General features: G+C 36.8%; 1 protein-coding gene across 1 annotated transcript in view; it reads left to right on the forward strand.

The window, feature by feature from the left end:
• Positions 1–473: 473 nt before the first annotated feature.
• The window catches only part of prickle3 (prickle homolog 3), a 44,480-nt gene continuing 26,886 nt past the window's right edge, over positions 474–18,067 (forward strand). The window contains exons 1-2 of the mRNA XM_051903989.1: positions 474–715; positions 7,826–7,908. Coding sequence (XP_051759949.1) covers positions 674–715; positions 7,826–7,908 — 125 coding nt within the window. The 5' untranslated portion in view covers positions 474–673. The remainder of the gene's footprint in view (positions 716–7,825; positions 7,909–18,067) is intronic.

Below are 18,067 nucleotides of genomic sequence, written 5' to 3' on the forward strand. Positions count from 1 at the left end.
TTTCGGATCATGTATCAGTGTATAACTATAATTTTTTTAAAATATACAAAATGGAAAATTATTTAAAAAAACAAAAATTTACATAAAGTCTTTTAACTATTTTTGATAAATGCTACATTTGACTAAAGAATTGATTAAAAAGTCTTAGTAATTCCTCAGACAGACAGATGATAGATAGATAGATAGATAGATAGATAGATAGATAGATAGATAGATAGATAGATAGATAAACAAACAAATCGTGATCACATTACACAATAGCTACACTAAACACTTTATACAGTAGCCTGCCCTTACACACAACAGAAGTATTTTTAACACCATAACACATTCAAAAATCAATTTCAGTAGGCTACGTTAGGGGGTTTAATTCACAAAGAGACTGCAGCTGACTGGTTTTTGTGATGAGAGTATAAGGTACAGTAGCGGTGAACAGTGAACAGGGGGTGGTCCTGATACACTACAGTTAAACACTTGTCCTGTAGGTGTAGCCCGTCTGGTTAGACGTTCTTACGGGCAACTTCTTGTGGAGTTGTTGCCAGCACAGAGATCTACAGGCCAAAAACCAGACCTTAGAGACGAGCGAAAAGAAGTTACGTTAGATTCAAGGAAACTTCAGCGGACATATGAGAGTATTCGCGTGAATCCACGCACGAGACGTTACAGCTCCGACATGTTCACGCGCGGATCAAAGAAGCGACGCTCCAATCGCTCGGTAAGTTGCTCTCATGTCGTGGCATCCCGCTTTTAACACAATATAAAGGCATTTTATCCTTTTCTACAGTCTGTCCTCAGGTGTTTGAATGAACGCAGCGTGGTTTGACGTTTAAAGGTCATTTTAAACCTATGTTGATGGTCGAAAGTTACTTTTGTGTCTTGCACTTATTTTACCTGAGGAGACTGTTTTCATCGCAAGTTGAGGACAAGGAGTATACATATTATAACGTACACTCTTGTGTTTATTTTTAATTGTATCAGTAGTAAGTTTTGGATGCAGCATGTATAGTTATCAATCATTATTTTGCCCATAAGCATTAATGTGGCATTTTTCGTGATCTTGTTAACTATTGCATTGAGGAGGCGTGGCTTATTTGTGTCTACGTCACCGTTACCTGTGCAGGTGACGCCATCGGTTGAGGATACCATTTCATAATTATAAATAAATTAGATGTTTTAGTATGCCAATTTAGGAATTCAATCTGAATTTACCCAATTAATGTGCGTTTAGTTTATGTCTAAAACAAAATGAGGTCTAATTGCAAAATTATTCTTAAAATATTATTTAAAAAATCTACAAGAATAGAACAAATTAATTTAGATTTAGAATTTTTTATTTGCCTTTCTACAGTTTTAAAAATATTACAAAACGTTAGTCCTGAAGATCTGCATCAGTTAGCGTCCTAACTGAATGCTTCATATTATGTTTTGTTGTGTTTTCCTTCCTGAAGGTAGTGCTTTAAGTTGAGGAAATGTTCCTCAAATGTCTGGAAAAGGAAGACAGGGAGACAAGTGGACAAAAAGTAAACACAACCTAAAACATCAGGACATGCTTAGACCCATTTTCATTGAAGATGCTAATTGGATTAGAATATTTTGAATGGATTAGAACAGGAAACTCTCTGTTTCCTAAAGCTGCTCTCTGTTATGTGTGGATTCAAATGTTTACCAGATGATCTTAAGGGTCGAATGAATCTTGTAGTTATGTATATTAAAATGAAATGAACAGAGATAATCTGATATTGTCCTTTTAATTTTGACGAGGAGTCACAAGCAAGTATCTTTTCATACAGACCCTTGACCATTTGACATTCAGCCAGTGTTTTTTCACTTGTAAGTGCCATAGTTATTATTCAGAATGTCCCACTCAGGACAGACTACCGAATGCACACTGATGAGCACGAGGAAACAATGATGGTGGGCCTCATAAAACTTTTAAAAAGTTTTTTTGAGCTTTTGACCTCTTGTAACTGTTGTCATGGTCACAATCGAGAGGAAATTTTCCCTGAGGGTGTGGACAGGAAGACACCCAGAGGGCATCCTGTCTCACCGTTAGAGACGGGACACAAAGGTGACTCAGACACCAGTTTTCTACATAAAACCTTCAGGTCATAGTATGTTTCTCCGCATATTCTGTATACGTCATAATTTCTTTTGAATTATGCTTTTTCACATTATCTTTTCTCTGCAAACATCTGCACAATAATAACCACTGAGAGATAGGCTAACTCTGCTAAAATGATCACTGGCTATTAGGTCATTGTTTTGTCTTCATGAAAGTAGTTTTTTGTACTTTTGTTGCTTTCCGGCCATTACATTCCGTACTTCCCTTATTTGCATTTTTATTTACTTCATGTTCTGCACTTTTGTTACTGTTTGTTATTTACCTTACTTAAAGGATTAGTTCACTTTCAAATAAAATTTTCCTGATAATTTACTCAGCCCCATGTCATTCAAGATGTTCATGTCTTTCTTTCTTCGGTTGAAAAGAAATGAAGGTTTTTCACGAAAACATTCCAGGATTATTCTCCTTATAGTGGACTTCAATGGTCTCCAAACGGTTGAATGTCAAAATTACAGTTTCAGTGCAGCTTCAAAGGACTTTAAACGATACCAGACGAGGAATAAGGGTCTTATCTAGCAAAACGATCGGTCATTTTCCAAAAAAATGTAAATGTATATGCTTTATATAAACAAAGGATCGCCTTCCAAGTGCTTCCGCCAAAACCGTACTTTCGTATTCTTCAAAAAGCTTACGCTGTATGTCCTACGCCTTCCCTATTCAACTTACGGAAAAAATGTAACTGGCGCTGCGTTTGTTCCGTAAGTAGAATAGGGAAGGCGTAGGACATACAGCGTAAGCTTCTGAAGTCCATTATAAGGAGAATAATCCTGGAATGTTTTCATCAAAAACCTTCATTTCTTTTCAACTGAAGAAAGAAGGACATGGACATCTTGGATGACATGGGGGTGAGTAAATTATCAGGAAAATTTTATTTGAAAGTGAACTAATCCTTTAAGGTCAGCTGTCATTACCTCAAGTTCAAAGAAGTTCAACTTTTAAAAAATGCATTTCTAGACCTTTTTTTTCGTTCCACTGACCTGCGTCTCACATTTTTAAAGGGTTAGTTCACCCAAACATGAAAATTATGTCATTAATTACTCGCCCTCATTTCCATCCACACCCGTAAGACCTTTGTTCATCTTCAGAACACAAATTAAGATATTTTTGATGAAATCCAAGAGTTTTTTTTTTATCCTCCATTGAAAGCAACAAAATTACCACATTCAAGGTCCAGAAAAGTAGTAAAAACCATTAAAATAGTCAACGTGACTACAGTGGTTCAACCTTAATGTTATGAAGCGACGAGAATACTTTTTGTGCGCAAAAACAAAAAAAAATAACGACTTTATTCAACAATTTTTTCCTCTTCCCTGTCGGTCTTTTAAGCAGTCGGTGCAGTGCTGCATTTCCATGTTTATGTCAGAACAGTGGCTCAGTATTGGCCAGCTCCTGCATCAGCATCATCGTACTGCTCATGTGAAAAAGCGCCGCCGTTCGAATGTAGAACCTGGAAGCGCTGCAACGAAAATAACTTTAAAGTTGAACCACTGTAGTCACGTTGGCTATTTTAACCATGTCTTTACTACTTTTCTGGATATTGAATGTGGTAATTTCATTGCTTTCAATGGAGAATAAAAAAAAAAAAACCTCTTGGATTTCATCAAAAATATCTTAATTTGTGTTCCAAAGATCTTTCGGGTGTGGAACAACATGATGGTGAGTAATTAATGACAGAAATTTGATTTTTGGGTGAACTAACCCTTTAAAATGTTCTGTGTGAACTGGCCCTTACTTGTGTTACTAACTTGTGTTACTTGTATTACTTGCATTACTTTCCTTTTATTACATGAATTACTTTACTTACTTTACTTAATTGCATTACTTTCAGCACTTTTATAACTTACATTACTTATATTTTCATTACTTTTCTTACTTTACATATTTGCGTTTTGTTACTTACATTACTTTCATTTCTACTTCTGCATTTCTTGTTAATTTTTTACCTTAACTGTGTTTACTTTTTGTACTTGAGAACTTCCAAATTTGTGTTTTGTCTGAGGACATTTGTGTAAGAACTACCCATGTAGTTCTGGCTCTTGCTTTAGGCATAATAAAACAAATTACTTAATAACCATATTTTTGTTATTTGCATTACTTTGGGGATTTGTGTTATTTTCAGTACTTCAGTTACTTTGGGTAGCTACTTGAGAACTTTCAAATTTTGTAAGTTTGTGTAACACTAACTTTTGCTTTAGAAGTATTTTGGTCTGGGATAAATGTTATTGATAAATCTATTTAATAATATAAATTTTATAAATACAACACAAATGCATATATATATATATATATATATATATATATATATATATATATATATATATATATATATATATATATAATGTGTGTGTGTTTCAAACCCACTTTTATTGTAATCATATATGCAGCCTTCAGTTCATAATAGTACATTAAATCAAATCCATGAACTTTACCAGCTTTGGACCTGAATGGCAGGTTTTTCTTTCTATAAATAATCCAGTTTGATGCCAGATGTTAATTTGTGAACATGGCAATTTAGTTCTCAGAACTCTTGGCCTATCTACAGTTTTGTCTATACAAGGCGACACAGAAAAAACGTTTGTGAGATTTTTTTTTTTTCCTCATACCTCCTCCTTCTCTCCTATTCATTCTTTTAAACAGGCTAATGCAATTAACTATTCAGCAAAGAAAAAACACTCAAAGATCCTGTCCACTCTCCCTCTCCCCCTCTCTCTCAGCAGTGAATAGCAATGCTCTGGTCTCGGTTCAGTGAAGTGTTAGAGTTCACTGATCTTACAGGCAGTGTTTGTTTTAGCACGTGTGTTTCCATAGATCTCTCGTTCCTGGCGACAAGAGGCCGCCGTCCGGCTGCAGTTCTCCCTCATGCTCGCTCATCCTGACTGGGCTTTTTACAAATATGCTTTCATAGTACACAAAGCTTGTTAGTGTTTCTTGTCTGCATTAATCTTGACTAAGAAATTCAAATTATATTTAACAGAAGTGTATTGTTGCGTATTTCATTGTCATGATTCACAAACTTGTTTTGTCAAATTAAGTGCAGTGTCTATTTTTGTACTAACCCACGTGTGTGACAGGTTTTTCATTTCTTGCTTGTACTTACGAATATGAGAATTTCATATTTTTGAGTTCTCAACAAATTGTACCATGGTACAGTGATGGTATGCTATGTTTAATATGAACAACTTGTAATACATGAAATCTTTAAAAGTTTCTCTTGATGTATAAAATACTAATTTCTGTCTTTATGTAGCCTATCTGAAGAACAAAAAGCAGCTAGCATGCTAAGTCTCTGATAAATTTTTTTGTTTCTTGTTTTCAAAGTGATTTAGACACTTTCACACACTTTTTCCTAGGTTCCCTTTCAGTGTGTGTGAGAGAGCAAACCAGGTGTTTTAGTTTTATGGCAGTTGTTTTGCAGTATATAGGCACGTCAAAGATTTCAAACACCCTAATCACGTCACTTGTAGGTTTTGAAGAACAAGTTCTAAGTTTTATTGCTTTCTTCTGCTTGTTTGTTCCCACAAACAAGCAGAAGACCTTGAGGCTAAACTAAGCCTGAACTGGAATTTTACAGTATATAAATCTACTTATGCTGCATTTCAGCATTTTGGCACTGTGTGTTTTGTTGGAGAAATTAGTGTTGGACTTCAGGCCCAGATTAAGAACCCATAGAGCCCTGGGGCTATAGCAAACACAAGGACCCCTTCATAGTAGCCTATCTTGGTGCCACAACGTTTTCTACCGCAGGAATAATTAGTATTTAAAAACAAATCAAATATCCAGCATACAGATATACAAAGAGTATGCATATAAATTCATTCATTCATTCATTTACTATCCCAGGCTACAACAGTACAACACATTATAAGCATATATACATTTATACCAGGTATGAGGTCAAAGCAAACAGGTTTTCCAGAAACGGCAACAACTTTTGCGCATACGACTGCTTCCAATACTCATTTTCTGCAGAATAGATACGATACCAGCTGCGCTTTCTCTCTGTCTCAACTCCCCGACAGTGAGTTGACACATAAATCCGCCTCCCCTCACTCACTCATTTCATTTGCTCCGGATGAATATTTTGGTGTTACAGGGCTTGAATTTCAGTGTGGGATTGCGCATAATTTTACACATTTCTGCAGATTTTGTGTTCACACCCAAAGTGCGTGCACATAAAGCCACCTCTCAGTACTAAATTGAGTTATTTTTTGCTGCTTATTGCGTATAAACAGTCAAATACACAAAATAATGTCAAAATCCCGGGTGAGTATCCATGTAAACACAGTCAGTTATCTTTTAAGTAAACGTAAACACTTGAAAAAGAATGCGCATGTGTAACAGTAAAATGGATCTGTGCGTCAAGTCTTAAAGTAACAGCAGCCTAATATACCTGATGCCAAATTATGAGATAATATTAAAAATATCTATATGGCAGGTTTTCCCCATGTTATCAAAGTCAAAATTGTGGCCAGTGAAAATGCTGAGTGGCTAGTAACTTTGGAAATCCACCACAGTGGCTGGTGAGCAAAAGTTAAAGGGTTAGTTCACCCAAAAATGAAAAATCTGTCATTAATTACTCACCCTCATGTCGTTTCACATCTGTAAGACCTTCTTTCATCTTCGGAACACAAATGAAGATATTTTCAATGAAATCTGAGAGCTTTTTGTCCCTCCATAGAGATCCAAAGCAACATACATTCAAGGCCCAGAATGATAGGAAAAACATAATTAAAGTACTCAATGTGACTCCAGTGGTTTAACATCAATTTTATGAAGTGACGCGAGTGCTTTGTTTGTGCAAAAAAATATAATTTACCACTTTAATTACGCATGTTAATGAGAGCATCACAATGCATGTGTTTTGGATATTATTTTGTAAATAAAGTGGTAATTTTGTTTATTGCGCAAACAAAGCACTCTCTTTGCTTCATAAAACTGAAGTTAAACTACTGGAGTCACATGGAGTACTTTAAAGGTGCCTTAGAATTGAAAATTGAATTTACCTTGGCATAGTTAAATAATAATAGTTCTGTACATAGAAATGACATACCATGAGCCTCAAACACTATTGTTTCCTCCTTCATATGTAAATCTCGTGCGTGAAAAACACCACAGTAAAACAGGTGAATCTCAACATAACACCGACTGTGACGCAACAGTCAGGGTCATTAATATGTACGCCCCCAACTTTTGCATATACCAGCCCATGTTCAAGGCAGTATTAACGTCATGGAGCTGCACAACCGAATCATCAGACGTTCTGCAGGTATTGTGAAGCATGCAAGCAATGACAATAGTGAAAATGGCAGATGGATCGATAATAACTGTTCATGATCCATGATAGCATAATATCTATATATATATATAATATAATATATATAATATATATAGCATTAAATGTGTACACAGCCCAAATCAGAGCATTTTTAATTCCACCCCAAAATAGGCAGTTAAAACATGGTATAATAAAAAATCTATGGGGTATTTTGAGCTGAAACTTCACAGACACATTCTGGGGACACCTTAGACTTATATTACATCTTGTAAAATGTCAGTTCTAGGGCACCTTTAATACGGGTGTGGAACGACACGAGCAGTGACCAATTTATGCAGAAATCCAGGTTAATTCATGCCTTCTTTAAATAGGAGGTTATAAATTATGAAATAAATAATATTGAAAATGTCTGTAATTCTCTCTTCCAGACAGAGGATGAGGATCCGGACAGGGGACAGCCATGTATGCGCTGTGGAGAACAGTGTCCTGGCTTCCGCATGCACGGATGGAGGTAAGACTGCGATGCTAAAACGGTTCCATTGAGGAAAAATGTCCTTGTCCTCCCTTTTTACTGTGTTTTTGTCACTTTTATTGACATGAAAATGATGAGAGCCAGATTCAAATGAATGCATTCAGTATGAGCACCACAGCTCAATGTGTCAAATCATGTGCTATATCCTAGGATTGTCAAAAGTACCAAGTCGGTACCAAGTCGGTACTGAAATTATAAAAATGTGACGATACCAGCATTTTCCCCTAGCATTTTGAGCGCTGTTGAGCGGATTCTTACACCTCTGATTGGCCATTGTGTTCACGCCCTCAACAGATATGTCTGTGATCGGCTACAATACACTTGGCTTTTCACCGAGCACTTACACAGATACACACGGGAGCGTTTGAAAGCAGGTGCCTATCAGCGGATATATTAGGGATCCCGTGTGAATCTGACATGTGAAGAGCATCAAACATGTCTATTTACAACATGTTTTTGAAGCGTTGATAATTGTAGCCAATCACAGACATATCTGTTGAGCGCATGAACACAATGGCCAATCAGAGGTGTTTAAGAATCCGCTCAAAATTTCAGTACCGACTTGGTACCCAAGTTGGTACTTGTGACAACCCTACTCTAGCCGCTAGGCCATGGATCTGACCCTTGACTTACTTTTGAAGGACATTCGTCCCAGTCCTGACAATGTGCAGACGGAAACATAACATCCTCAGACATAACATGTCAGATTATTGTTTTAGTTATGCGTTTGTTTTGAAATTCAGTTCCTTGAGGAAAAGGAAAGCATAGAAGACGGTGCTGATTAACTGCGGTCTGTCAAGATATGCGTGTGCATTGTGTGAGACCTGGGATTCTTGTGTGTAACACGAGACATCTAATCATATTTCCAGAGCAGGTAATGAGAGCCGCACAGTGTTTACACTGACCACACTTCACTGTACGCCATTAGACAAGCCATCAGTTGAAGAATGATGAGCTGTAGTGTAGCTGTATTGTGTGTTTGCGTTCTCTGCTCTCATACTGACCACTCTATGATACTGTCCTCTGCAGGATTCTTGATTTTTACTTGTCAATAAGTTTATGAGGCAGCCAACATTATCCACACTTCAGATAAATCCCATAAGTTGTAGTTCCATCAACCAGTAGATACAATATTTCTGAAGTCATGGCCACTAGGACACTGAAATGTAGATTTGGAAATATTTATATATTTCAGAGCAAGTTCAGATCTGTAGATTATGTTTCCATCAGATTAATTTTAGATGTCAGATATAAGAATCCAAAGGGCAGTTTGTGACGTTAATACGTGCCAGCTGTTGATTTTGTTTCTATCTTCTTAAAAAACAAAAACAAAAAAAACATTACAAATAGACCATATGTCTGCTGTAGTTTAGCTGTCATTGATGTCTCTCTTTTTCAGAAAGCAGTAGAATTTGACTGATTGATAGATTGATCAGTCACATGGCAATTACTTCTTCTTGTGCACCAATTTACCACTGTAAAAATCCTTAAAGAATTGTCCAAATAGTACTTTGGACAGACACATTTAAAATGATCAAGAACTCTCATGAGATGAAGACTCTAGTCATGTGTCTAAAAAAGCTGTTTTATTCTATTCTTATTGATCACATGACCAACCGAATACCAGATGCTTTGTCTCAGTAACCCCCTATTATATTGAATGCAGCATAAATAGGTGGCAAATACACAAAAATTGTGTGATGCTACATCCACACCAGTAGGTGTCAACATGGGCGATATTTGACTCTCGAGGCAGGGGGGGCGGAGAATTTTTTTTATTTTTTATTTTTTTTGCAGGTACAAAACGTTTTTTTGAGCAAATTATGCACAGACATTTTAAGCAAACAAGTTTAAGTTTGCTTGTTGTTTATTTACTCATTTATTTAATAATTCACTTAATTTTATTATCACGGGAAATGACGTTGACGATATGTGAATCTGTGAATCAGTGTCCATCATTTTGCGAGCAACTGGTGATACAGAAAAATGCCACGTCGCAATATTGAAAATATTTCCATTTTAAATCGTGAAGGCGAGCCAGTTGATATCACCCAACAATGTGCAAACTTTGCGTAAGAGTTATGTGGGTGAAGAAGCCTCACACGCCAGTCAATTAGGCCTATTCATTACAGAAACTGAAAGTAAAAACGGACTGAGCTTTTGGCATCCGACGCTGCAATAACCGCGCATACTCTCTTAGAGACAATGAGAGATGAATCTAATTTATTTTCTTAATATTCCTCTTGTGGCCAGTGATAAAAAAAAAAGTATTTTTCGTGAATCGAGAAGTATTTCGTGTTAAACAAGTTGTTCTTTAAATGAGGAGTAAGCTATCTAACTAATATTTTATTGTCCTCGCAGCGCGTCGGTTATGAGGTGATGCGCTATGATATCGCGGGGCAAATAAATTGCAATATTAATTCAATAATAAAAGTAGCATGATAATAAGAAAAATAATTTAATAGCCCTGCATGCCCGTCCGCTATATGCAACTGTGAATGGATAAACGGCGTTCGGGCACGGCATCAAATCGATTAACTGTTTTATCCAAATCCACATGCATGGACCATTCAGTGTTCAGTACTGCAATGTCCGAGTCTCTCCTGTCTCATGGTGTTTCTCGCGTGTTTTCAGTCGGCGCAAGCAAGAAACGTTTACAAGACTGTGGACTAGCTTTGACTCTCTGAACAGTGGCCGTGCAGCCGAATTTTTATGACCATGGACGTGTTTAAACACACACATACATATACATATACATACACATACTCATATGCTTCAAAAACACTTACCTTCAACTGCTAGTGGGTGTGTGAAGAAGCCAGACAACGACCTGGAACAAATGCTAAAGGACATGAGGCATTCCAGTGAGTTCAAAGGTGAAAGTGTGTGTGTGTGTGTGTGTGTGTGTGTGTGTGTGTTACATAGCTATAAGTTGGGGGGGAAATTATCTCAAATCAAAATTTGAAAACTTATTAGAATTTAAAAAATTATTAGAAATGTTGAAATAAATGTTTAAGTTGAAGTACTATAATTAATAAAACTAAAACTGAAATAAGAAATTAAAGCAAAATAGAAATGCTTAAACAAAGTAGATAAAAAAAAATAAATAAATAAATGAAAATTAAAATATCATAAAAAATAAAAGATTATGTAATACTAAAATAACACTGGTTTGGAGTAGCATTTTAATAATGGCAGAAGTCTATGGTATGTCCTCATTTTGTCCTCATTTAATAAAGGTTTGCATGTATAAAAACCCATGAAAACTTGATATAGCTTGTGCAGAAAATATCAACAGATCTAGTAACATAGTCTTTTGAGGATTGTATCATTCAGATGCACAAAATAGATTTTTGCAGGAATGCCTAATGAAAATATGATTTCAGACGTAATTTGGTTGTGCATCAATGTTGAACTACTAAAGTAATTTGGGGTTTGAAATTCAGATTATTTTTTGTTTGAAACTGTAAGGCAGTGTCTTTAATATGTTAATAATTCTTTTTAACTCATACAATATCATTCTGCAGTTTCGCGTTTCTCACACACACAACATACATTAATTTTCTTCAAATAATTACTGACCCCCAATATATATAATATATATATAGTTCAGTCATGAAACTCTAGATGGAGCAGGCTGATGATAATTACAGCATTAACTTTTTTTTTTTTGTTCCTTTATTCGTAATAATTTGTACTACCTTTGCATATAGGCCTATATACAATCAAATAAAATGTAAAATGGTATTTATATAGAGCGTCATGCCTGACATTACCACATGCAAAAGCCTCTTTTTAGGGGATGTATCAGGGACCTTATACTGCTAGGCAAATGAATGTTCTGTTCTCACCTTAAATTAGTGGGACAGCACAAGCTTTTGGCATTGTTGGTCTCTTTAACTCCCCTGTGTGTCTAAATTAACAGAGCAGAAAGTAACCATAAATCTTCTTACTGCACTCTTCACTCTCACGCCTGCGCTTCTGTCCAGAGTCATACATCAACATCAGTCCAAATCTAATCTGTTGCCCATTCTTCAAGTGAAGCACTATTCATATGCTATAATCCAATCCAGAGCACAGAAACAATCACATCTAGATCTGCTCATCATTTTAATCTGGCAATGTGTTGATTTAATCTATGTGAAGTATATTTAGCTGTGTAAAAAATCAACGTTCGTCGCAGTGACATTATTGTCCGTCACTGTAACTTTACTTTTTTCAGATTCTACCCATTCTGTCTTGTTTCTTTTCTTCACAGACTCTTTCCCCCTGTCCACCCGTCTGGCCCCCTATTTTGTGTCCTAATCCCTCCTGTCCGACTAATAAGATTAGTCCTTTCAGGTCCTTCTGCTGCCAAGACTGCAGGAATAGACCCATCAGACTCCCACACTTACCCTCCTCTCTGCATTTCCCTCTTCTGTCTCAGTGCTTCTTATTTTAGTCACTGACTTGCTCTCTTTCACTCATTCTCATTTCCCTTTATTATGTCACACTCTTCATCTTTCTTTAGGTTCAGATCAGTATTTGGAAGTAACTAGAAGTAGCAATACTACTTACAGTATTAGCAACATTTAGCATTAGTGTGTTTCCAGTTACTACTTTATGAGCTTATTCAGTTTTAATTTCCAAAGTGATTTTATTTATAATAATCGTTTAAAATTTTAGGGGCGGTAAGATTTGTTAATGTTTTTAGAAGAAGTCTCTTATGCTCACTGAATGTATTTGATGAAAAATGCAGTTAAAACAGTAATATTGTGAAATATTATTACAATTTAAAATAACTGTTTTCTATTTTAATATATTTTCAAATGTAATTTATTCGTATGATTCAAAGCTGAATTTTCAGCATCATTACTAGTCTTCAGTGTCACATGATCCTTCAAAAATCATTCTAATATGCTGATTTGCTGCTCAAGAAACATTACTGATTATAATCAATGTTAGCTTTAGATAAGTTTTTATTGAATATTTTTGTGGAAACTGTGGTACATTTTGTCAGTATTTTTTGATGAATAGAAAGTACAAAGGAACAGAATTACTTTAGAGATAGAAAAATATGTTGAAATAAAATGCTGCTGTTCATTATTTTTTTGATTTAGTTATAAATTAGGGTGTATTTAGTTGTTACATTTATGTATTTTGTTTTATATATATTTATGTGGTGGTTACCCTAAAGGATTAGTTCACTTTCAAATGAAAATTTGAGGAAAGTGTAAATTGGCATCGTGTCAGTTAAGCTTTTTCCGTAAGTTGAATAGGGAAGATGTAGGACGTAGCATAAACTTTTTGAACTGTGAGAGTTTTACACTTTCTTCCTAAGTTGAATACAGAAGGTGGTCTGGTGGAAGATAGATATTTTACTTCATAACTTGAACAAACGCATCGTTTCGCTTCAGAAGGCCTTTATTAACCCCCTGGAGCCGCGTGGAGTACGTTTATGATGGATGGATGTGGATGGAGGCACTTTCTTTAGCTCATACTCATTGGTCTTGCTCACTGCCATTATAAAGCTCAGATGTGTCAGGATATTTATTAATATATCTCTGATTGTATTCATCAGAAAGAAGAAAGTCATATACACCTAGGATGGCTTGAGGGTGAGTAAAGCTTGGGCTAATTTTCATTTGAAAGTGAACTAATCCTTTAATGGAAACAGACAGTTGAATCATTGAAATAACTAATTATACTGGGCCACTAACTAGCACTAGCCCTAAAGGGTGGCTTGACTGTAGTTGAACTACTTGAAATGATCAATAGCTTGTAACTCGGCAAAGTACAGCTTCAAAGTAGCTTCTCAACACAGATATTCATGTATAAAATCTGATGTTCAAGGTTTTATCAGTACACATGCACACACATTCAGCCCTTCAGGCAAAACACAACACTCACTGGATGACAGAATAACATTGCATGCTGACAAGAAATGCATTTCTGAAACAACAGATCTCGTCTTGTTTTGAGTACTATTTATTTATATATAGCAGACAGTAGCTTTAGATAGGATTCATTTTACCAAACTGGTTTGTTTGAAGGGTTTGTTTCACTGATGTGGTAAAAGGAAACAGCTCGCTGGGATCACTCAATGTGTGGTGGACTTTTCTTATTCAGCTGTTTTATAAAAGTTATATGTTATGTTATGTTTTGCATTGTTTATGATTGCAACATGTCAGCTACCTAAAGGTGTGGTCACATTTACAGTTGTTCAGCAAATTTTCACAGGCGAAATTTAGTCATTTTAATAGTTATCGGAACAATCGTGAATTTTGATGATATATCGGTCAACCATTAATACTAATTATGTATTTCTGTATATTATGTATAATGTTTTAGTCTTAGTATTGTGTTCAATATGCGGATATATATATATAAGTGCTACAAAATGTCATTCATCAGCAACTGTGGATGGTAGAGGAAAAAAGTTAATTTCCCACCCTGAATTTATTAGCATGAACTAAAATGACCTAAACATCTTTATTGCATTACTTACAGGGCCAAATTTAATTTAAAAACACACCAAAAACTCCATATTTATGTGACTTAATTTGGTCTGAATTAGCTAGAAGGTGATTTTGCCTGGCAGGATGATGAAATGCCTGTGAATGATAGATTGGTTCCAGAATCCGTGCCAGCTGAGCACAAGCAGACAGCCAGAGCACCGGAGAGAACATCGATCTTGTCATGCGTGTCTGCTGTAGTACAAATTAAGATGTTGTCCAAGGCAGTTGTCATGGAGGTTGTCCAGCTCTTGTGAGAATTTGATTGAGTTACCAGTGAGCTCCTGGCCGTGATAAGAGAGTCTGGCAGGATGGTACTATTTGAATTACCAGTGGAGAGCCAGGCAGTTATTACTCAACCACTAATTGCTGCCACCATGAAACCCACACCAAAAGTGTCCATCTGTTTTTGAAACAGTATCCCTCGATTACTCACTTTTACAATTGCAACTCTTTAGCACAGCACTATAGAAGCTTGTTTCTGCCATGGAATAAAAAATAAAAAAAAGGTAATTGCAACTTTTTATCACAATTCTGAATTTTTCTCACAATTGGGGGTTTATATCTCATAATTCCATTTTTTTTTTTCTTAGAATTGTGAGATATAAACTTGCAATTACCTTCTTTAAATGCAAGTTTATATCTCACAATTCTGACTGATTCTGATTTTTTTCCCTTGGTGGCCGAAAGAGCTCAGCGTGCTGCAACTGAAGAAAACACATGCAAATAGAAAAAACACCAGCAAACTGTACAAATGCAGAAAAAGCGCTGCAAATACAATGCAACCAAATACAGAAACATGCTGCAAAAACTCACAACACAACCAAATACAAAAACGTGCTGAAAATACTCACAACGCAACCAAATACAAAAACGTGCTGAAAATACTCACAATGCAACCAAATGCAGAAAAAGGGCTGCAAATACTCACAACACAACCAAATACAGAAACGTGCTGCAAATACTCAAAACGCAACCAAATACAGAAGAATGCTGCAAATACTCACAATGCAACCAAATACAGAAACACGCTGCAAATACTCACAACGCAACCAAATACAAAAACATGCTGAAAATACTCACAATGCAACCAAATGCAGAAAAAGTGCTGCAAATACTCACAACACAACAAAATACAGAAACGTGCTGCAAATACTCATAATGCAACCAAATACAGAAACACACTGCAAATACTTACAACCCAACTAAATATAGAAACACTGCAAATAGCACAGATGACAATGTAAATGTTTCAAGGGGAGCCCAACAAGTGACAAACCTGGCTAGGGCCAGTTATTGTTCAATGTCTACTCGTCAGTAGTGTTGTCGATGACCTGAAAGGTGAGGAGTTGTTTTTTTGTTTAACATCCTGATTGTATGTACATTGTGAGTATTTGCAGCACATGTGTTGTCAAAATGATGAAGATGTTTTCTTAATTTGCTGGTGTTTTATTATTTGCATGTGTTTTCTTCAGTTGCAGCACGTTGAGCTCTCTCGGCCACCGTACATTCAGTATAGATACTATAGATATAGATATACAGTATCTCACAGAAGTGAGTACACCCCTCACATTTTTGTAAATATTTTATTATATCTTTTCATGTGACTACATTGTAGCAAAGTGTCATTTCTTCAGTGTTAAGTAGCGAGTGTACAGCTTGTATAAATGACTCAAAATAACTCAACACAGCCATTAATGTATAAACAGCTGGCCACAAAAGTGAGTACACCCCTAAGTGAAAATGTCCAAATTGGGCCCAATTAGCCATTTTCTCTCCCCAGTGTCATGTGACTCGTTAGTGTTACAAGGTCGCAGGTGTGTTAAATTTGGTGTTATCGCTCTCACTCTCTCATACTGGTCACTGGAAGTTCAACATGGCACCTCATGGCAAAGAACGCTCTGAGGATCTGAAAAAAAAGAATTGTTGCTCTACATAAAGATGGCGTAGGCTATAAGAAGATTGCCAAGACCCTGAAACTCAGCTACAGCACGGTGGCCAAGACCATACAGCGGTTTAACAGGACAGGTTCCACTCAGAACAGGCTCGCCATGGTTGACCAAAGAAGTTGAGTGCACGTGCTCAGCGTCATATCCAGAGGTTGTGTTTGGGAAATAGACGTATGAGTGCTGCCAGCAATGCTGCAGAGGTTGAAGGGGTGGGGGGTCAGCCTGTCAGTGCTCAGACCATACGCCGCACACTGCATCAAATTGGTCTGCATGGCTGTTGTCCCAGAAGGAAGCCTCTTCTAAAGATCATGCAAAAGTAAGCCTGCAAACAGTTTGCTGAAGATAAGCAGATTAAGGACATGGATTACTGAAACCATGTCCTGTGGTCTGATGAGACCAAGATAAACTTATTTGGTTCAGATGGTGTCAAGCGTGTGTGGCGGCAACCAGGTGAGGAGTACAAAGACAAGTGTGTCTTGCCTACAGTCAAGCATGGTGGTGGGAGCGTCATGGTCTGGGGCTGCATGAGTGCTGCTGGCACTGGGGAGCTACAGTTCATTGAGGGAACCATGAATGCCAACAGAGCATGATCCCCTCCCTTCGGAGGCTGGGCCGCAGGGCAGAATTCCAACATGATAACGACCCCAAAAACACCTCCAAGATGACCACTGCCTTGCTAAATAAGCTGAGGGTAAAGGTGATGGACTGGCCAAACATGTCTCCAGACCTAAACCCTACTGAGCATCTGTGGGGCATCCTCAAACGGAAGGTGGAGGAGCGCAAGGTCTCTAACATCCACCAGCTCCGTTATGTCGTCATGGAGGAGTGGAAGAGGACTCCAGTGGCAACCTGTGAAGCCCTGTTGAACTCCATGCCCAGGAGGGTTAAGGCAGTGTTGGGAAATAATGGTGGCCACACAAAATATTGACACTTTGGGCCCAATTTGGACATTTTCACTTAGGGGTGTACTCACTTTTGTGGCCAGCGGTTTAGACATTAATGGCTGTGTGTTGAGTTATTTTGACATTTATTTTGTTGTTCTTTGCTTTTCTGTGGTTTCTGTGTTTAGTTCCTGTTTTCTTTAGTTGCTATAGTTTCTAATTATCTCCCATTTAGTTCACCTTTGTCTGGTTGACCGCTTGTCAAAGTGGGCATCTTGTTGTTGCAGTCTTGGGTACTTTGTTGTTGTTCTGTCTCTTCCATTTCTTTTTCGACTCAAACAGCAACCTGGGCCCATGTCGCCACCTTGTAGACAAACTAGTTAGTGCAAAAAAAAAAAAAAAATCTATGTACACATGTGAAAAAGGTTAGAGTACGGTTAGAAAAACGTATGCATATACTGTATAGGTCTACAGTACGCTCATACTATGCTGATAACAAAATTTATGTCACAAGTACTGTACATATACCCCAGTGTACATGTATAAATGATGTATACTTTGTGCTTAAGATGCAAAATCTGTCTTTTACTTAGCTTGTTTTGACTAGACTTGGACCACATCAAAAAATTCAAAGATTGACAAGAATGAAGCTGACAGAGGCCTTGTTAATACATTATGGTTGACATTACGGTTATTTTTCATTTGATTGACAAGCTTATTAAAACACACTCCCCATGTTGTTTGGTTTTGACAGCAGTCTCTTAAATGAGTGGTTGATGTAGTAAATCAAACTAGATTTTTATACGTTCTGAAT

The sequence above is a fragment of the Ctenopharyngodon idella genome, chromosome 8 (genome assembly GCF_019924925.1).
Source record: "Ctenopharyngodon idella isolate HZGC_01 chromosome 8, HZGC01, whole genome shotgun sequence".
Classification (NCBI taxonomy): domain Eukaryota; kingdom Metazoa; phylum Chordata; class Actinopteri; order Cypriniformes; family Xenocyprididae; genus Ctenopharyngodon; species Ctenopharyngodon idella.